This window comes from Anser anser (genome assembly GCF_964211835.1).
Source record: "Anser anser genome assembly, chromosome: 1".
Taxonomy (NCBI): domain Eukaryota; kingdom Metazoa; phylum Chordata; class Aves; order Anseriformes; family Anatidae; genus Anser; species Anser anser.
In genome coordinates, this window is record NC_139720.1 from 196,904,295 (window position 1) to 196,921,233 (window position 16,939).

General features: G+C 42.3%; 1 protein-coding gene across 7 annotated transcripts in view; it reads left to right on the forward strand.

The window, feature by feature from the left end:
- The first annotated feature begins 5,781 nt into the window (after positions 1–5,781).
- PDGFD (platelet derived growth factor D) overlaps positions 5,782–16,939 on the forward strand; it is a 145,479-nt gene continuing 134,321 nt past the window's right edge. Inside the window, exon 1 of one of the 7 annotated variants that reach the window (XM_083821650.1) lies at positions 5,782–6,626. In XM_083821650.1, the coding sequence (XP_083677776.1) occupies positions 6,497–6,626 (130 nt within the window). In that variant the 5' untranslated portion in view covers positions 5,782–6,496. The remainder of the gene's footprint in view (positions 6,627–16,939) is intronic. The other 6 variants (XM_083821653.1, XM_083821655.1, XM_083821649.1 and 3 more) reach the window with 6 other exon arrangements.

Genomic DNA, 16,939 nt, shown 5'->3' on the forward strand with positions numbered 1-16,939 from the left:
AATTTCTATAAAATTCTAGGTGACAATTTTCTAACTCAAATCATATCCAGGAAAAACAAAATCTGTTCGACCTCATTTTGACAGATGCAAACAAATTGGTCACAGAAGTAACAAGGGTGGTTAGGTAGAATTGACTGTGGCTTGAGGACAGCTGTTTTGCTAAGTCCAGAGCAGTAGGTTCATATTACTTGTATCCAAATATTTTAAGAGGCCAAGCTGAGGATCCTTACAGATCCTTATTGCTCACACACAGTACAGGATCCAGAGGAAAATAAAATAAAATAAAACAAAATTAAATTAAAATAAAATGAAATAAAAGAGTTATTAAACACTTGAATTACTTAACAATGATCGTGAGGAATTCTCTGTCTCAATGTACTGTAAACTGAGTTTCTTTCTATTTTAAAATCAAGATTTCTTTCTTTATTTATTTATTTTCCTAAAAGATATCAAACTGGCTTTTGAGAAATTGATGCAGTTTAGGAAAAAATGCTTTCTCTTATTTATGCAAGAAGTCAGACCACATCATCTCAGAAGGGTCACTTCTATCCTTAAAATCTATGAAGCTGGGAACTGGGATACAGAAGAAATATAGTCTTTTTGATGGTATTATTTTCTTATTAAGAAATACTTTAAGTGTAGCCCATTGTTTTTAAACACGAGTTTAAATTTAAACAGTTGCTCCGCTGCTATCAATTAAAAAAGAAAAAAAAAAAACTATTTAACCTCAGGAGGGAAATATTTCATCTTTCATTGTGATTCATATGCATTTTTTGGAAGTATGACCGTGAGTGTTGCACGTTGCATGTCCTGTCACTGTGTACCACTGGGAGAGTCTGAGTGATATGGCAGTTTCTTTAAATGTAATGAATGAACACTTTCAATTTCTGACATCCCTTCCCCTTCCCTCCCTACCCGTGTGTATCTGCCAGTGGTGCAATTTTGTCTCTTAATATTTGCAGTGGGGAACTAGCCAAAAGTTGCATTTGGCAGCAAAAATCATTTAAGAGTTGGGAAGGGAAGCAGGCGTACAGAGAAAGAGGGGAGGGCACAGCATCCTGCAGCAGTGCAGGCACAAGAGGGAAAAGTGAAATAAAGTTTATATAAAAGCTGTAAGCAGCTGTTATGAAAAATGAGAGAGACAAGTGAGCCACAGCTGGCAGCTGGAGGAGGACAAACAGCAGCACCACTTGCAGGTCTGTGGCCCAGCTCTAATGTCCAGAGTGTTTTAATGAGCTGCCATTAATCAACGCTAAGTTCCTAGTGTGTAGCTGGTGGTACCAGGCAGCTCTGCTTGGGCTGGTGTTTGATAATCTCCACACCTAAGGTGTTCGGTTTCATAGCGGGTTTTCTCTGTACGCTGCTGAACTGCTGCCTATAGCTCAGATAGTAAATCTGGGCCACTCATCGCTGTGCTGCACTCCTCTTGGTGTCCTGCTGCACCAGGTGGGCTATTGTGACTGTCTTATCAACACATCACTTTGCACTATTTGCTATTTCTACCCATATAATGGGTTTGGTCTACTTTTCTCTTGCATTCTTTTGGTCTGCTGTCACAGTTACATTAATTTGCTTTCAGCAATTGTGAGGTTTTATTTTTTTTCTCCATCCTACTCCACACACCTCTGCTCTTTCTCAAGTCATTCACAGATTATAAACAAGGGGATTGGATCACTGCCATCACTTGTTGCCCTCCTCTAACAGACGTCACAGTGCTGCCCTGAATTAATCCTTGGAGGTAAATAGTTTTAGTTGTCATTTTCCAATAACTGCAGAACCAACTACAAATTTCATCTCTGGTTTGCAGTATGGTACATATTAACACGCTTTTGTCTGTTACTTTTACAGACCTTTTAGAATTGATCAATAGACCCTGTGAGTTCCTAACTACATCTTGAAACCGCATGTCTGAGTTTAGGAAAACATTAAATCTTGACTTTCAAATTTTCAGTGAAGAAGAATATACAACAACTTTGATACTTCCATGGCTTTCCACACTGCAAAGTATGCCTTTTATTTCTAATCTTAATTTAAAAGTCTAGCTCCAACTTTTACCACGATAAGACATTTTCCACTAGACACAATAGCCTCCTGGAATCAATATCCTACCTCCATAGGGGCAGCTTCAGGCTGTGAGCCCTCTGATTTTCTCCTTGACCAGCTAAATGGTTCATGATCTTTAAACTTTTCCCTGAATGGTACTTTTTTCATCCTCTAACCAGCCCTGTGACTTTCTTTTCCATATTTTTTTTTTCTGTATATCATAGTCCTTTTTCAGACTGTATTCACAGGAACTTGAAGCAGCAGTCTAATAGAAATGGAAGAAAGCATAATGCCCATACTCTAATTGGTATTTCCTAGTTAAATAAATATCCAAAGATCCTAGTGCTATTGCACAAAGATCTTGGATTTTGCTACTTATTCACCATACTGCCAATGCTTTAAGATGTGCATACAGCACATCTGTGCTCCATGAACAAACTGTGTGATACAGGAGCATCTGCCAGCCAGCAAGTAATAACAGTGAGGGCTGCAGACCATTGACTTCCTTGATAATCCATCCCAATAATCATTCCTGCATCAGTGGTTTCCAGGGTTAAATACTTTATCCAGTAGTAATAAATAAATGTATTTATTCCTTATGCTCTCTCTGTAGTCAGTGGAGAGAAACCGTAACTACCAAAAAACAATTCATCCCATCCCAGCACAGCTGCCTAAAACTGATGGGCTAAACTGCTCTCTGATGGCACCTGCTTCTCCCTATGGACAAGATCTTATGTGACTGGCCTACACCAGGCACTTGTAGAAGGCTGAAATGAGGTCAGATAGACACCATGGGCACTGGGTAGCCCTGCTATTGGCTATCTTAAAACATAAGCTATGCCAGTGCTTGCTCAGCTTTGCAGTTCTACCCTGTATCTACACATCTATTTCCATACAACACCATCGGTATAAATCAAACTTTTACTCCCTCAAGAATTTTGTCATTTGCAAATGTCATGAGTAATGATTGCATTTTTGCCAGGTCATTGTTGAAAATACAAATCAATTCAGAACCAAAAATTATCCTAAGTGGGACCATCTTGCAAAGAATCCATTTAATAGTGTTTCCCTTTTTATAAACATTTTTAAATCTGTCATTTAATGAATTTTTGAAACATTTAGTAAGCATGACTTTCATTTCATATGATTTATATTGTGTAGTACCACGTCAAATGCCTTATAAAGGCTGTAATTTGATGCTATTCTGTTTGTCAACCAGATTTCCAAGTTAGCATGATAAGATATAAGTTGATTAGCATTAATTATATTATTTTCCTATTACATTGTATTAATTGAATCTCATATCAACTGTTACACTATTTTGCCAGGATCTCAGTTAGGATGACAGATTTATGATTATCTAGGTCAACATCCATATGTCCTTTTTTGCAGTGACCATGAGTTACTGCTGGTCTTCATATAGAAATCTTTATAGAATGCTTTAAATTACCCCAACCCCCTAAAACAGAGTTTAGCCAATGTATTAGAATGTTCCCCAGAAAGTGAAGATCCAGTGATCTGCTCATAAAACTGTTCAAGTATAATCCAAACTTCTCATCCTTTGACATGGAGTTCTCTGATGCTTCTTTATAAAGGTACTTTCTTGTTTTGTAGTGGTTTTGTGCTCTTTAAGGTGAATTGAGAAGCTGTAGCAACAGTCATTGTAGTGCAGGCTTTTTTACAAAGGTCTACCAATGCATGTCAGCCTTGCTGTTCTGTCCCACAAGCTTGCTTTACACCTGTATATTGAATGGAAAAAAAAAGCAGGAGTGGGGGGGGGGGGGTGGTTGTTACTGGGATTAAAAAAAAAATAAAAATCTTGTAATTGATAGCGCAATGCCTCTGTTTGGAACCCCACAGTAATATTCCTTGGCTGTTTTCTGACCTGAGAAAAAAAAAACCTCAATGTTTCTCCTGCAAAACTACTTTCAGACTTAGAGCAAAGACAGAAGCATACCATGCTTTGCAAAGGGAGGAACAAAAGTGTACCGTGAGTGTACAATAGGAGTCATACACAGTTCCTCTTGAGATATGTCAAAGCCACTGGTGCTGGAATCCACTTGCCTGTTTTCATCGCTGTCTAATTTATGAGGCCCCACGCTGTTTTGCTTGAGAGTTCTCTAAGCAACAAGTACACTCAGCAGTACCTCTGCTGCAGAAACAGGAATTTTATCTCAAGCACCACAGAAGTATCTAATATTTAAAAAAAATAAAATAAAAAATAGACATAGCTGTAGAAAACTTCAGATCTGAGCCCTGGTCAGCTGAAGGAAATTTAAACTTATAGTCTGCATCAAGCCAGGGAGCACATCAGCCAAACAGCTGCAGAGTATTTTAGGTGAAAGCTTGTTCCACTCTTGTGCCGAAGGTGGACCTGCACAGCCAGGGGGACATGGGGCCAGAAAGAGAGCAGATGACTCCAGCTCCAGAGACAGTTCTTGGCAAGATGTATGAGTTTTATAAAATGCAAATTTGTATGGATAAAGAGGGGTACAGAAAGAGGAGCAGCCTTGGAAACAGCATCCTTTCTTGACTGAGCTATATAACTGCTCACATACTGTCAGAACACCTTTTTTGCCTTCTGGGTGCAAGGTGAGCTGTCCTTCCTCCTCCACCACCTCTTAAGGGCCACTGCACGCCCCCGGGAGGAAGCAACCACAGGCTGTAGCAACCTGAGCCTAAGCAAGAAGGAGGGCCTCAGGGCACTGAGAAAGACTTCACTGAGGTGTTGTGACCAGGGCATTGGTCACCCCCTTTTATCTGAAAAGGCAGCCCCAGTTTTCCTCTGGGGTGCCTGCCCTCAGGAGATGGTTTGTTTTTTGTGATCTTTCTGAGGTTTTCTGCTAGTTCCTTATATCGTAATTGGAAAGAGGCAGACACATGGACTGGATGAACAGAAGACATCTTCAGAGCTCCCCCTATCTTCATTTTCTATATCTCCTTTACTTAACTTTTGCTTCTGTTAGAATGATTGGATTCGCCACCTTGCCTCTCTGTCTGTCCAGTTCCCCCTTGAAGTGGGCACCTACAATATAGGCACATCTGCTCATAGATGAAGCACTATTGGGGCCTTTCCTCCATCTTCCACATGGGAGCTGGATTAGGTTCACTGTCAGTTTTGGGGAACACAAAAGGGATAAAGAAGCCTGAGTTATGCATTAACAGAATTGCACCCTACTGGCTCCTTAAGACACACAAGATGTTTCAGTTCCATTGTCATCTTAGCATGCTTTTGGAGAAAATGTTTCATACAGCCAGAGGCAGTCCTCTGTGTGTAGCAGGACTCATCCCATAGTCCTGACAGCACCCTATCGACACACTTTGTCTGTTACTGAGGTGGTGTTTCATGTTATAAGGTCTGGCACTGTGTTACATGTTGCTAGCTGCCTGGGACTGTACGTAATGCCTTAAGAAACAAAGTGAGTAGGTAAGGATTTATTAGAGAACAGTTAAAACCTGACTGTTTTTTCTCTGCCTTCACTTCACTTGATTATTTTCATTGTAGCTAATGGAAAGGAAAAGAGTATTAAAAAAGCAATCTGATCACAATCTGCTCACATACCTTCCGCTCAGACCTAAACTCTTCCAGGCGGTAATGCAAGCTTTTAATAGCAGACTCAATTTAACGAAGGGAATTAATTAGCAGGAATTAACCATTTATGAAATGCTTTGGACATTTACGGCGGTGCTTGGCATGGCAAAAGAGCCCATGCATTTCTCTCCCAGGGCCACGTGCGGTTTCTCTTCGTGTCCTCGCTGGCTGCCCCCCCCGAGCCTCCTGCAGCAGCTGGGGTGCTTCGAGCCACCCCTGCCCAGCCCGAGGAGCGGACCGGGGGGCGCCCCGGAGGGGGCCGGCCCCCTCTCACCATCCCTCCCCTCACCCTTCTCCCCGGGCCGGGAGCGCGGGGAGGGCCCGGGCACGGCTCCCGCCCGCCTCCCTTCCCTCCCAAGCCCCGGGCCGCCTTCCCCACACCCCCGGGCCGCCCCCGACCCCAGCGGCGGCTGCAGCCGGGCCGGGCCGAGCCGAGCCGAGCCGAGCCGAGCGGAGCCGAGCCGAGCAGGGGCGCTGCGAGGCTCCGGCCGCGGGGGAGCGCGGCTGCGGCAGCCCCCGCCTGCGGCCCGGGAGGGGGCGGCGGGTCCCTGCCGGGGGATCTCTGCCTCACCTTGCCGCCTCGGGACGGCCCCAGAAAGGCAGCAGAAAAAAAAGTTGAGAGCGCAGGAAGTTTTTAGCGGCAGCTCGGAGAGTAACTCGGGAGCGCCGACTGCGATTTCGGGCTCCGTTTTATTTTTGCATTTCATTTATTTTTTTATATATTTTTTTTTTATTTTTTGCACCTCAAGCAACCTGCAACAGCAACAAACAAAAAGTGCAGGGGGTGGGGGACAGATAAATTGCGAGAGGCAAGCGCCGGGTTTCTTTGCAGAGCCGCGGTCCCGTGCCCAGCGGATCCCAATGCAACTGCTCATCCTCCTCCTCCTCTACGCCGTCGTCTGTGCGAACTTTTGCAGCCGTCAGGGCACCACCGCCCCTGCCCAGAGCGGATCTATAAAAGCCTTGCGGTCTTCCAACATCAGGCGAGATGGTAAGCGTCCCTCTGCCTTCTTTATTCCCCGAAGGGCTCGGTTCGCAGGCGGCGTCCCGAGGGCTGCCGCCCCCTTCCCCCGGGGGTCGGTCGTGGGTCGGGGGGTCCCGTCCCCGGGGGTCTTGCGAGGCTCGTCCCGGGAGCGTGCGGCCAGGGGGCGGGAGGGAGGCTGCGGCTCTGCCCGGTGACGGCTCTTTCGGGCTCTCCCAAACTTCTCGGGCAACTCCGAGGAGATTTGCAGGGAGCCGGCGGCGACCACCGCGTCCCCTCCGCACGGCGCGGGGTGCCTGGGTCTACGACGGTCCCGCCTCGTCAGGGCGGAGGGGGGGTCTCCTGTGTCCCCCGTGTCCCTCAGAGGAGCCCGGTGTCTCTCTGAAGAGCCCCGTGTACCCCGTGTCCCTCTGAGGAGCCTGCTGTCCCTCTGAGGAGCCTGGTGTCCCTCTGAGGAGCCCCATCTCCCTCCGAGGAGCCCCGTGTCCCTCTGAGGAGCCCAGTCTCCCTCTGAGGAGCCCAGTGTCCCCCAACAAGCCCCAGGGCGGGGTGCTGCCATCGCCTGAGGGGAGCTCAGCAGGAGCTCGGCCACCACTCTGGGCTCCTCTCATGGGACCTGGCCAAAGAGCCGTTTGCTGGTGGCATGCTTTGAGCTTGGTTGGGGGCAGCTGAGGCTGGAGGGTCTGGGACCACGGCTGGCTGCTTGCTGGGGGTTGTCGGGCAGTGCCCGGCGAGGATGGGCCCCCTCCCTTGTGCCAGCCCCATTGTTGGCATAGGTGGGATGCCCAGAGATGGCACATGCCAACGAGGGTGGATGGGGACTTGGAGATGCTGCTCGTGTGGTAGAAGCAGTGGTCTCAGCCTTCAAACACCAGCATGTTGCCTGCTGCGAGCCACTGGTGGAGGACGGCCTCGGCCTGGACTGCGAAGTTATTGCCAAGCTGTGGCCTCGTGGTGGATGGCTGCAGAGGCTGCATAGAAGTAACACAACTGGAGTTTACCTTTAGAAACCACTTGCTCATGATGAAGGATAAAGAAAACCAAGGCTTTGGATGGGGGATGGGGGGTAAGCCTCTGGTCTGGTGAGCCCGTTGTGTTCCAGCTTCATGTGAGAGGACGTGCTCTTGCATGTTGCCTGATACCTTGCAGAGGGAAATGCAAGATGTTCTCCTGAAGAGTAACAGAGTTACATGCGGTCTTCAAGTTAATGTTTTACAGTTGCCAGAATTTATATCTTTTATAAACCCTTTTTAAAAAACCACTCACTTGAGACATTTCCAAGATTGTACTCTGCATTTGCCAGTGTTTATTTTTCAGTGTGTATACAGTTCCTGTAATGGGTATACAGTTGATTTAGGGAGATGTTTTTGATTCAGCTTTGGAGCCATATTGAACTTGGTAATCTTTTGTATACCTTCCCTTGTCAGTGCATGGAGGCATAGGAAAGGTGAAGAGACTTTTTCTCTAGAATTGAGATAGTAAATCTGGAAACAAGACAAAATTGCAGTTACTTTGGTTTAGAAATCAAATTTAATCTAATACAAAATGTATGTGTTTGCAATAAAAGCCTACATCCGTTATTTCTGTTTCATCATTTAAAACTGTTGTGTATTTTATCAAGATTCATGACTTGTTAGCCTGCCATCTTAAACGTCTCAGAAGAGCTGAGACTGTCTCTGAACTAAACTAAGCAATCTTCCTTCCAAGTCAAACTCCAAACAAGCTTTCTGATGGAAAACTGCAGTGATTTACTTAAAACTTAAAATGTGGGTTACTCTGATCTTCTCTGTAGAGTCAATGGGGAAATCTGTAACCCACAATATGAATAAAGTTTTCAGGTTATTGGCAGTGTGATGGGTGTTCTACTCCAAAGAGGAAAACTTATTGTAGTGAAGTAACTTCTTGGAGCTATCATGAGAATTGCTCTTTTCCTAGTTGTGATCATTTAAATTTGTGATTAAGCTTTGCACCTTTAAATCAGACTTTGACACCTTGTAGTGACTAAATGTGATGGGTTTCAGGTGGGCTGGCAGTGGGTCGTTTGAAAATGGGAGAACTATATGAAACTGCACATTACTTTTGACTGACCTTCAGTGTGCCATATGGTAGCCGGGCCTGCCATGTATGGATGTAGTAAAATTAACCCACGCAGAGGTCAGACACCTCTGCAGCCCTTTAGTGGATGTGATCCATGTAATGAGCATGTAACGCAACTTTAGGAAGACCACATGAACACCTCCAGCCCACTGCGATGCTGCCTTGCTCTCTCCTGGCACTTGGGAATCTTGATTTTTCTCTGCAAACAACAGCACGCTCTGGTGTGGCCAGTGGAGCTGGGCATCTTCTTACATCTAAAGCAGGTCAGTTGCCGATAGGCCTGATGTGAATCACCTCAAGTGAGTCAAACTGTTGCTTGAGTTTGTTGACTGAAGTTCTATATTTGTGCAGCCAAAGGTTACAAGCTGTATTCCAAATATTGCATGCATGTGACGAGCTCACAAGCAAAGTGTTTAGACCGTACTTGGCTGTATGCCACTAAAAGTATTTCTGTCTTTTATAATTTTTAGAGCCTTGTTTTGATCTGAAGTGCTGATACGGAATTGCATTAAAGACATGTGAGTTGCATTGCCAAGTGAGACAGACAACATTTTTTGCATTGTAAATATTTGCAGATCTGACAATACGGAATAGGATCTAAGAGCACACAATACATTGGGGGTAATATGTTCCAACAGTCTCTCTCAAAATGCACAGCAGGGATAAAAACTAATTTAATATTATGTCCTGGGTTGATGATCATGATTATTATGTTGTGGAATTAAGAGAGATACTGAAGAGGAAGCCAGATCTGTTCATCTCTTTAAAAAAATGTTATATCTTGGCAAGTACAAGACCACCTGCACATTTTATTAAAAAAGAAAACAATCCTTTGGATTCCAGTTTTCTGTTACCTCCAAGCAGGATAAACTAGGGATAACTGAATACACAAAGCTTTAATATGGATCCTTGGTCTTCTTTCTGGCCAAAATAAACCTTTTTTAGTGTGCAAGATTCCAGATTGTCTTTCTTCTTTTAGGCTGAAAGAGGTTGGCCTATTTGTAATTGCACTCACTTATGACTCAGATTGCTCTAGGAAGAAGTCTATAGATGAAGGGCAATGCATATAAAATCAGTCCTATTTAATGATTGCCAAACCTAACCAGACTGTACTTCCTGCTGAAGATATTAAGAGTATAAATAAATTGCTTACAAGACATCCTCTTGTCATCGTGCAAGGACAGGCGTTGATGATTCAGCTCTGTCTGGTGTAGCACTAATCAATAATTTAAAGTGTCCTAGAGATGCCAGAAACATTTATAGCACACGTAATGGTATTTATTTAAAGTCTTTATTAATGCCATTGTCTGTTAAGCACTTTGAAACTCATCAGAATTATACACAGAAGGCTTTGAGATGATTCCATGTGCCTCAGTTTCCCTATTTGCATTATTCAGGTAGTGCTACCTAATGACAAGAAGTCGGGTATTTTTGTTGTTTATGTGTTCTTGCAGATGAAAAGTGGAGATGAAAAGTGCTAAATAATATTTACTGTATGCTAACTGAAACATCAGTTGTTTGTTGTTATGTTATGAACAAACATCTGTATGAATGCTCAATCTATGCCTAATCTGTGTACTCAAAGCGTCACTATGCATATTTTAAACTTTAAAATCCAAAGTTTAAATAAAAAGCATAGACATAGCAAAGAACGTAACATAGTGGCAGATTGTTTCAGTATGTAAACAACCAGAAGCCAGGGAATCAGTGTCTCCTGAAGTGGCTTTGAAAATGTGACATCAGACAACTTGAGATATGTTTCTGGGGTCATGTGTTTCTCATTTTGAATCCAAAAAATTAGGAGCTTCCAAGCCTTAGTTTGCTTGTGCACCAAAGAAATACGAAGAAGAATTGTACTTCAACATTCTGAAGAAATAGCAACAGCTTTTGTCTGTTGGAGACGATGCATGCCATTAATTCTACCCTCCACTTTCCTGTGTTGGTCTATGTGTAAGCACACAGAAAAGTATTTGATAATTTGGTCAATGTTTTCTCACCAGATGAGCATTAACTATCTGCTCTTGGGAGAAGACAGGACTGAATCTTTTTTCATACCACTTAAGAATGGCTGTTGTATCACTAGTGGTATAGGAACCTTGGAATGCATTTATGGAGTTCTTCTATAGTATAGAACATATAAAATATTGTACACATGCTTTTTATGATTCTTTTTTAAAGGACTGTGGTAACATAAAATTGTGTCAACTGCAAAATAATTAAAATAAATTTCAGGCTTCATCAGATTACAAAAAAAAAAAGGAATTTACCTTTAGTAATGCAATTTAGTCTGTGATTGTTTGACTTTGATGATGTTTCTTATCTGTATAATTAACTGTTTGGACTGAAGTAACAAAGGATATTACATGAGAATTGCAACCCTGACTCAGTGGCAAGCATTAAGGAGTTCCCCAAAGGTGCTTTGAAACATGTTCTATCGAGTAGATGTATATCACACAGTGGAAGTTGCTTTACTTGTAAACACTCCAGCCAGTCTCCCAGCAGTTCTTGTTTCTTTTTGATACATTTATTTGTATCGGACTTAATTAGGCCAGCTAATTATTAAAGGACTTGCAGAGTAAACTTGATAATTGTATTACTTTGGTTATTAGAAATGGAACGCTGCTGAAAATTGTAAAATAATGGTTTTTTTAACTGTGATCCCACAGAGATGTGTTTTATAAAGCACCTAGGAATAGGTATAAGTAGGAAACTCATGGGGAATCATTAGTGCAGTAACATTTGTCATGTGCTTAAACAGAAGATCCATATAATTCCATTAAAGACACGGGGCTACATCCTGCGGGATTCTATGGAAATGAAGCTTGGATAGTTTATATGAAAGTGTGACTGTGTCCAGTTAAACTAACTGTGTCTTATGATGAAGAAGGAGTACAAGCATTTACTCTTGTATTTGCAGTATCTGTCAAATATTCTTTTAAAATAACAATGTATATAATTATAATGCTTATGTATTATAGGTGTATTATGCATATGTATACACATAATATATGTTGTGTCTTTTGAATACTGTACAGTATAGCGTATACGCATGTATATAATACATAAGTCAGAGGACACAGAGACAGGGAAATCAGAATAAGCATGCAATATAATTGGTTACCAAATTAGCATTAGAAACTTAAGAATATTGTACCCAGAAAACTTTTTTTTTTTTAGAATACTAACAAAAAAATAATTAAAAAAAAAATATCCAGTTTTAATGTAACTTTTAAAAATCCTGGTTGAACAATGAATTGTTAGACAGATATTTGAGCCAAACCACTCCATGTAGTTAAGATCCTCTTTATGTGTTGTCATTAGCCATATAATTCATGGAATATGAGTTGAAACTTAAAGGTGTTTGTCAGCTGTCCAGGCTGCAAGTGGAAGTTCTGAAGGTCTCTACATGCTGTTAAACTTTTTATTAAGTAAAAAGGAATTTATAGGGAAAGGGATGATTGAAGACAGAAATTCTTTCAACAAAATAATATACATATTCACTGTATTACATTTCTGGCACTCCTTCCTTAGACAAGATATAAATATTACATAAAAAGAACAGATCTACAAAATACGTATTATTTGTACAGCAAGAAACCCCTTTAGGAATGCAAAATTAGAAGGACAGGGAATGGCTTTCATTTTATAACTCTAATAATAGTATGTTTACAAAGGTGCAGTAGAAGTCTGAATATTTTATGCTCCAAAGTTTTCATATTGATAGTCTTCCTTATATTAAAATATATCTGCAGCAAACTATAGGCTGATCTTTTTAACAGCAAATAAAATATATTACAGGACTGGCTTTGAACACAAGCAAAGTAGCTGCCTTGAAATACCAGAGTTCAAAAGGCCTCAAACTGTCCAGGTCCTTATTGCCTCCAGAGCAATAATGATGACCTCCCCAGGTCCCTAGCCTCAGCAGTTCTGTGGGTCTGTAATGGCACCTACTGCTGTTGGCAGAGGACTGGGGATGGGTGGAATACATCCTCACCCAGAAGTAGCAGCTGCTTTCCCCATCTCTTCCATCCCCCTCTCACTTTTCCTCACTCTCACCCTTTATCCAATGCACAGCAGCAGCAGGAGCATGAAATCTGGTTCTCCCACAGCTCTGGGCCCAGCTGCATCCCATCCTCTTGCCCTTGTCCTCCGTTACTTGTATAGCGATATTCGATTTTGCCTTCCCAGATTAGAAACCTTGAGTTAACTGTCGATGTTCATAGCATGTTCTCAACCCTTCAGCAGTCTGCTTCTGCCCATGCTGGCTTTGTGGACCTGCAGAGATTCGCCACATAAAATAAATTAAATGGGTCCTAAGAAATACTGTGAAGGCTCTATGTTGGCATTCTCTGTCGTAAAAATTTGTCTACTAATGCAGGAAAATTTACCAGTACTCCTAGTTTGTTGATTCAAGTTGTACCCAAGGATTGCCTCCCCAAAGCTGCTGATTATATTATATTTAAGAGGTTGATTACATTATACCACATTTTGGATAAAGGAGGCCACTTATATCATTGCTTCTGGTGAGGATCTCTTGGCTAAAAGATTGGAGTGGGTTAGGTTACTTGGCAGCTTATTTCAAATCAATCTCCTGTTTACAAAGCTAAGGAAGCGTCCTGTTTACAGTGTCAAACTGGATAGATTCTCTTCTGGGAGCGTGGGTTTGGCTCTAATATTTTTGGTAGTGAATAAATCCTACATGATCTCAAGCTTCCTATTGTACTTGAGTAATCTTCAGTTTCATGCTTCCTTTTTGATCTGTGTCCCATGCTGTGAAGGCCAACATCCCTTATTTCTGCTTTGGCAGTCAGAGCTCTGTGTATTTGGGGATGGTGCAGGAGGACACACTTTTACCTTCTGTACAAACTTCCTGCCAATGTATTTTAGCCCTGCTGTGCATAGGGAGTTGGTGTTGTTAAACTCTATAAAAATATTTATTAAAACACCAGGTCCATGAAGAAGTTGAAAAATAGCAGACTTGACCTTCATTGCGCTGAAATCAATGACAGAACTTCCATCAGCTCTTACTGCAGCAGGGTCTGGCTCACACTTTACATGACTTAAAGCAGGATAAAGAGGCTCAGGAATTCAACAAAGAGCCTCTCATTGTTGTGTAGGTAAATTTTACAATACTGACAGTTTAGATATTTAATTAGTGTCCACACACTGGAAAAAAAAAAAAAATTTGCACTCATAGAGGTGAAGAAGCAACTGATGTAATTACAGATTGCGTAGCAAACGTCCTGGTGGTTTGCTGTTTTTTCTCCTGTACTAACAATCTTATGTGTCATGCACAGGATATCCTACAAGAGACTTGATCTGCAGTACATTTCTAAATAAGACCTTAAGGAAATCTGTCAGTATTTCACAGTCTCTTGCATTGTTTTTTCTTTTTTCTTTTTTTTTTTTTTTTTTTAAGTTTAAAAAGGCCCAAAGTGTAATATGCGTGGGTTTTTGTTATTGTTTTTTCTTGGATCAGTTGCAGAAGATTTTTCTCATAGTTGAATGTGTTTCTAATCTGATGTGACTCACAATAAAAGTGGATTGAGAATGAAACAGCAACCCAGACTAGTTAGAGAGAAGGAATAAAAATAGGTACACAGAATGTTGATTACCAGATGTACTGTGGAATTTGGAAACCATTCATGTACCCTTGTGGCCTTAATTTTTCAACCAGGAATTTGCTTGAAAGATAAATACTTCGCTTCAGCAAATGAGTGACAGCAGTGTTGCATGAAAATGGCAAGTAGATGGTAATAATGCCGTTATATTCTTTGTGGAAATGGACAAACACAGCTTCTTAATCATGATGCCTCAGCAGGGGATAAGCACTGATAGGAATGATTTCACTAACACATCAAGATGTCAGTAAAAGGGTTTAAAACCTCTTCACAGAAGCCTATGGAGAATTTGCTTCTTTGAAATCAATAGAAAGTCCCAGCGTTACTGCACTCTGGTTTCTTTCCTAGATCAGGCTGAATGCCTGTTCCCTTGCTGTTCACATGCTGTTCACATTTCTGTCTTGGGTTGCTCATAAAGAACATTGAGTCATCTTTATGCTGAGGTCAGCACAGGAGATGTGGGTTTGTCTCGTTCCTGTCCATATATTGTGACCTGGGGTCCCTAGAACCCTGTGCCTGCATGTGTCACAGTTTTTCTGGTAGCATGCTGCATTGTCATAAGAAGGGGAAAGATGTGTTCCTTCCATCCTTGGAACAGCAGAGAACAGTTCTTGCCTGCATAGGGTTGCTTTTGGTTTTGTTCGTAATTAGCACTTGTCACCCTGTAGAGCTTTATGACATGACATGCATTTCTCACCAGTTCCCATCATTCATTAGATCCTGGAAAGTGGGAGCCAAAGTTTCCTTCTCCCAAGCAAGAGGTAAAATTCACACATCATGTAGTAACTATCTGGCTACTACATTGTACGTGTGATCTCCTTTACATAAGTAGCACTTGGAAACCTATGAACCTCCAAAAACAGTTCTTTGACATTTTCTGTTCATTGCATTCAAAGTGTCTTGCAGGCACCTCTGAGAACTGGGTACTGCAGGGAAGCCTTGTGGCAACCCCACGTTGCAGCACCTTGAGTGATGTCCACGTCTTGTGTCTGTCCTTGGACCCACACAGCAGAACCAGGTTTTGCTATTGCATCCCTGTCACCATGCATACAGCCTGCCTCCCAACAGACTCTGAGACACAGGGGTGATTCCCTCAGCTGCACGGCAATACAGAAACAAGCACCATCCTGGAAAAGAAACTTGCTCACACCACAGGGGAACATCATGGCATACTTCAGTGCAGATCTGGGGACTGACCACAGTGGCAAGGAGAGAAGGATGTGATGTGGAACAAGGTGGCTGCTCAGCCTGCTCTTTCCCTGATCACAGCACACATACTAGACCTTCACATGAAGAGAAGACCCATTACTGGGCAGCAGTCATTCATTTGACACCATTTTTGCCACTGGCAGTAACACTATGGCTAGTACTTTATGCTTCGCTGTAGGGGTTGAACCTAAGCAGGTTGGATAGGCAGGAGGATCAGCCAGAGCATTCATCACACATGGGCAAGGACTGGAGAACCTTACCAGGGATCAAGGAGCATTATTTAAGGAGCAGCACTCCTTAAAATGCCATGGTCTTGGTGCCTCTGCTATCCTGCCTCCTGTCCACTTTCATCCTCAGAGTTGCAACCAGGCTCAGAGCTGTGTGATGTACTGAGTGAGAATCCATGGGTAGTCATTTTGGAGAACGGAGAACCATGCAAAACTACTGTGTTATGGCATGCATAAAACCAAAATATCTTGGTTTCACTTGCATGCCTGAAAGTAACTGGCATGGAGCAGGAAAAAAAAAAAAACTAAACTAAAAAATGGCACTCTGCCCTCCAAACAAAATCCAAAACAAAACAGGGAAAGCTGCGATCCTGGTTTCCGTTTCTTTGCATGTTCCTTGGGTTTGGTTTCATCTAGTACATAAGCAAACAGAGGAGGGCCATGAAAAAGAAATAACAATGATTTGATATGATGGTTTAATTAATTAATTATGAAAATTGATTTTAAAAGCTTTTCTTATCAATACATGCGGGGTATTTTTAAGGCTTGCAGGTGCTGCCTTTTATTATTTGTGCAAGGATCCTGTCTAAGGATTTGTCTCCACAGCCTACAGCAGTGCTGTTTCCTGATGCTACTGTTATTTTCTGTGCTATCACCGACTCTTGCAGGACTTAAAGTCAAGTCTTGTCAGGTAGATTGCTTTTCAACTTACCTTAGGCAAGCCATTAGTCAAAATATTGACTGAGTAAAAAAGTGTCTCCTATTTCTCTTATCAGAAGAGAGACAGAATATTTTTCCATATATGCTTTTGCAATGAAGTAATTACAAGTTTAAGTACATGTCACTGGAGTTTTGACAGTGTATTTCTGGCACTTCATTTTCAAAGAGGCCTTCAACATGATTGGCCAAACCAGAACAGAAATACCCAGAGCTGCCTTGTTTCTTTCTAAAGATGACAGCCAGCCTGGTAACCTAATGGGTCTTCTGTTTCTCTTCTGTTCACACGGGTAGGAGAGAACCATTTCCCGTGCTAATTTGTTCTAAATCAATATGCTTTCCAGAATAACAGAATCACAGAATGGTTGAAGTTGGAAGGGACCTCTGGAGGCCATCTGGTTCAACCCCTGCTCAAGCAGGGACACCTAGAGCAGGCTGCCCAGGACCATGT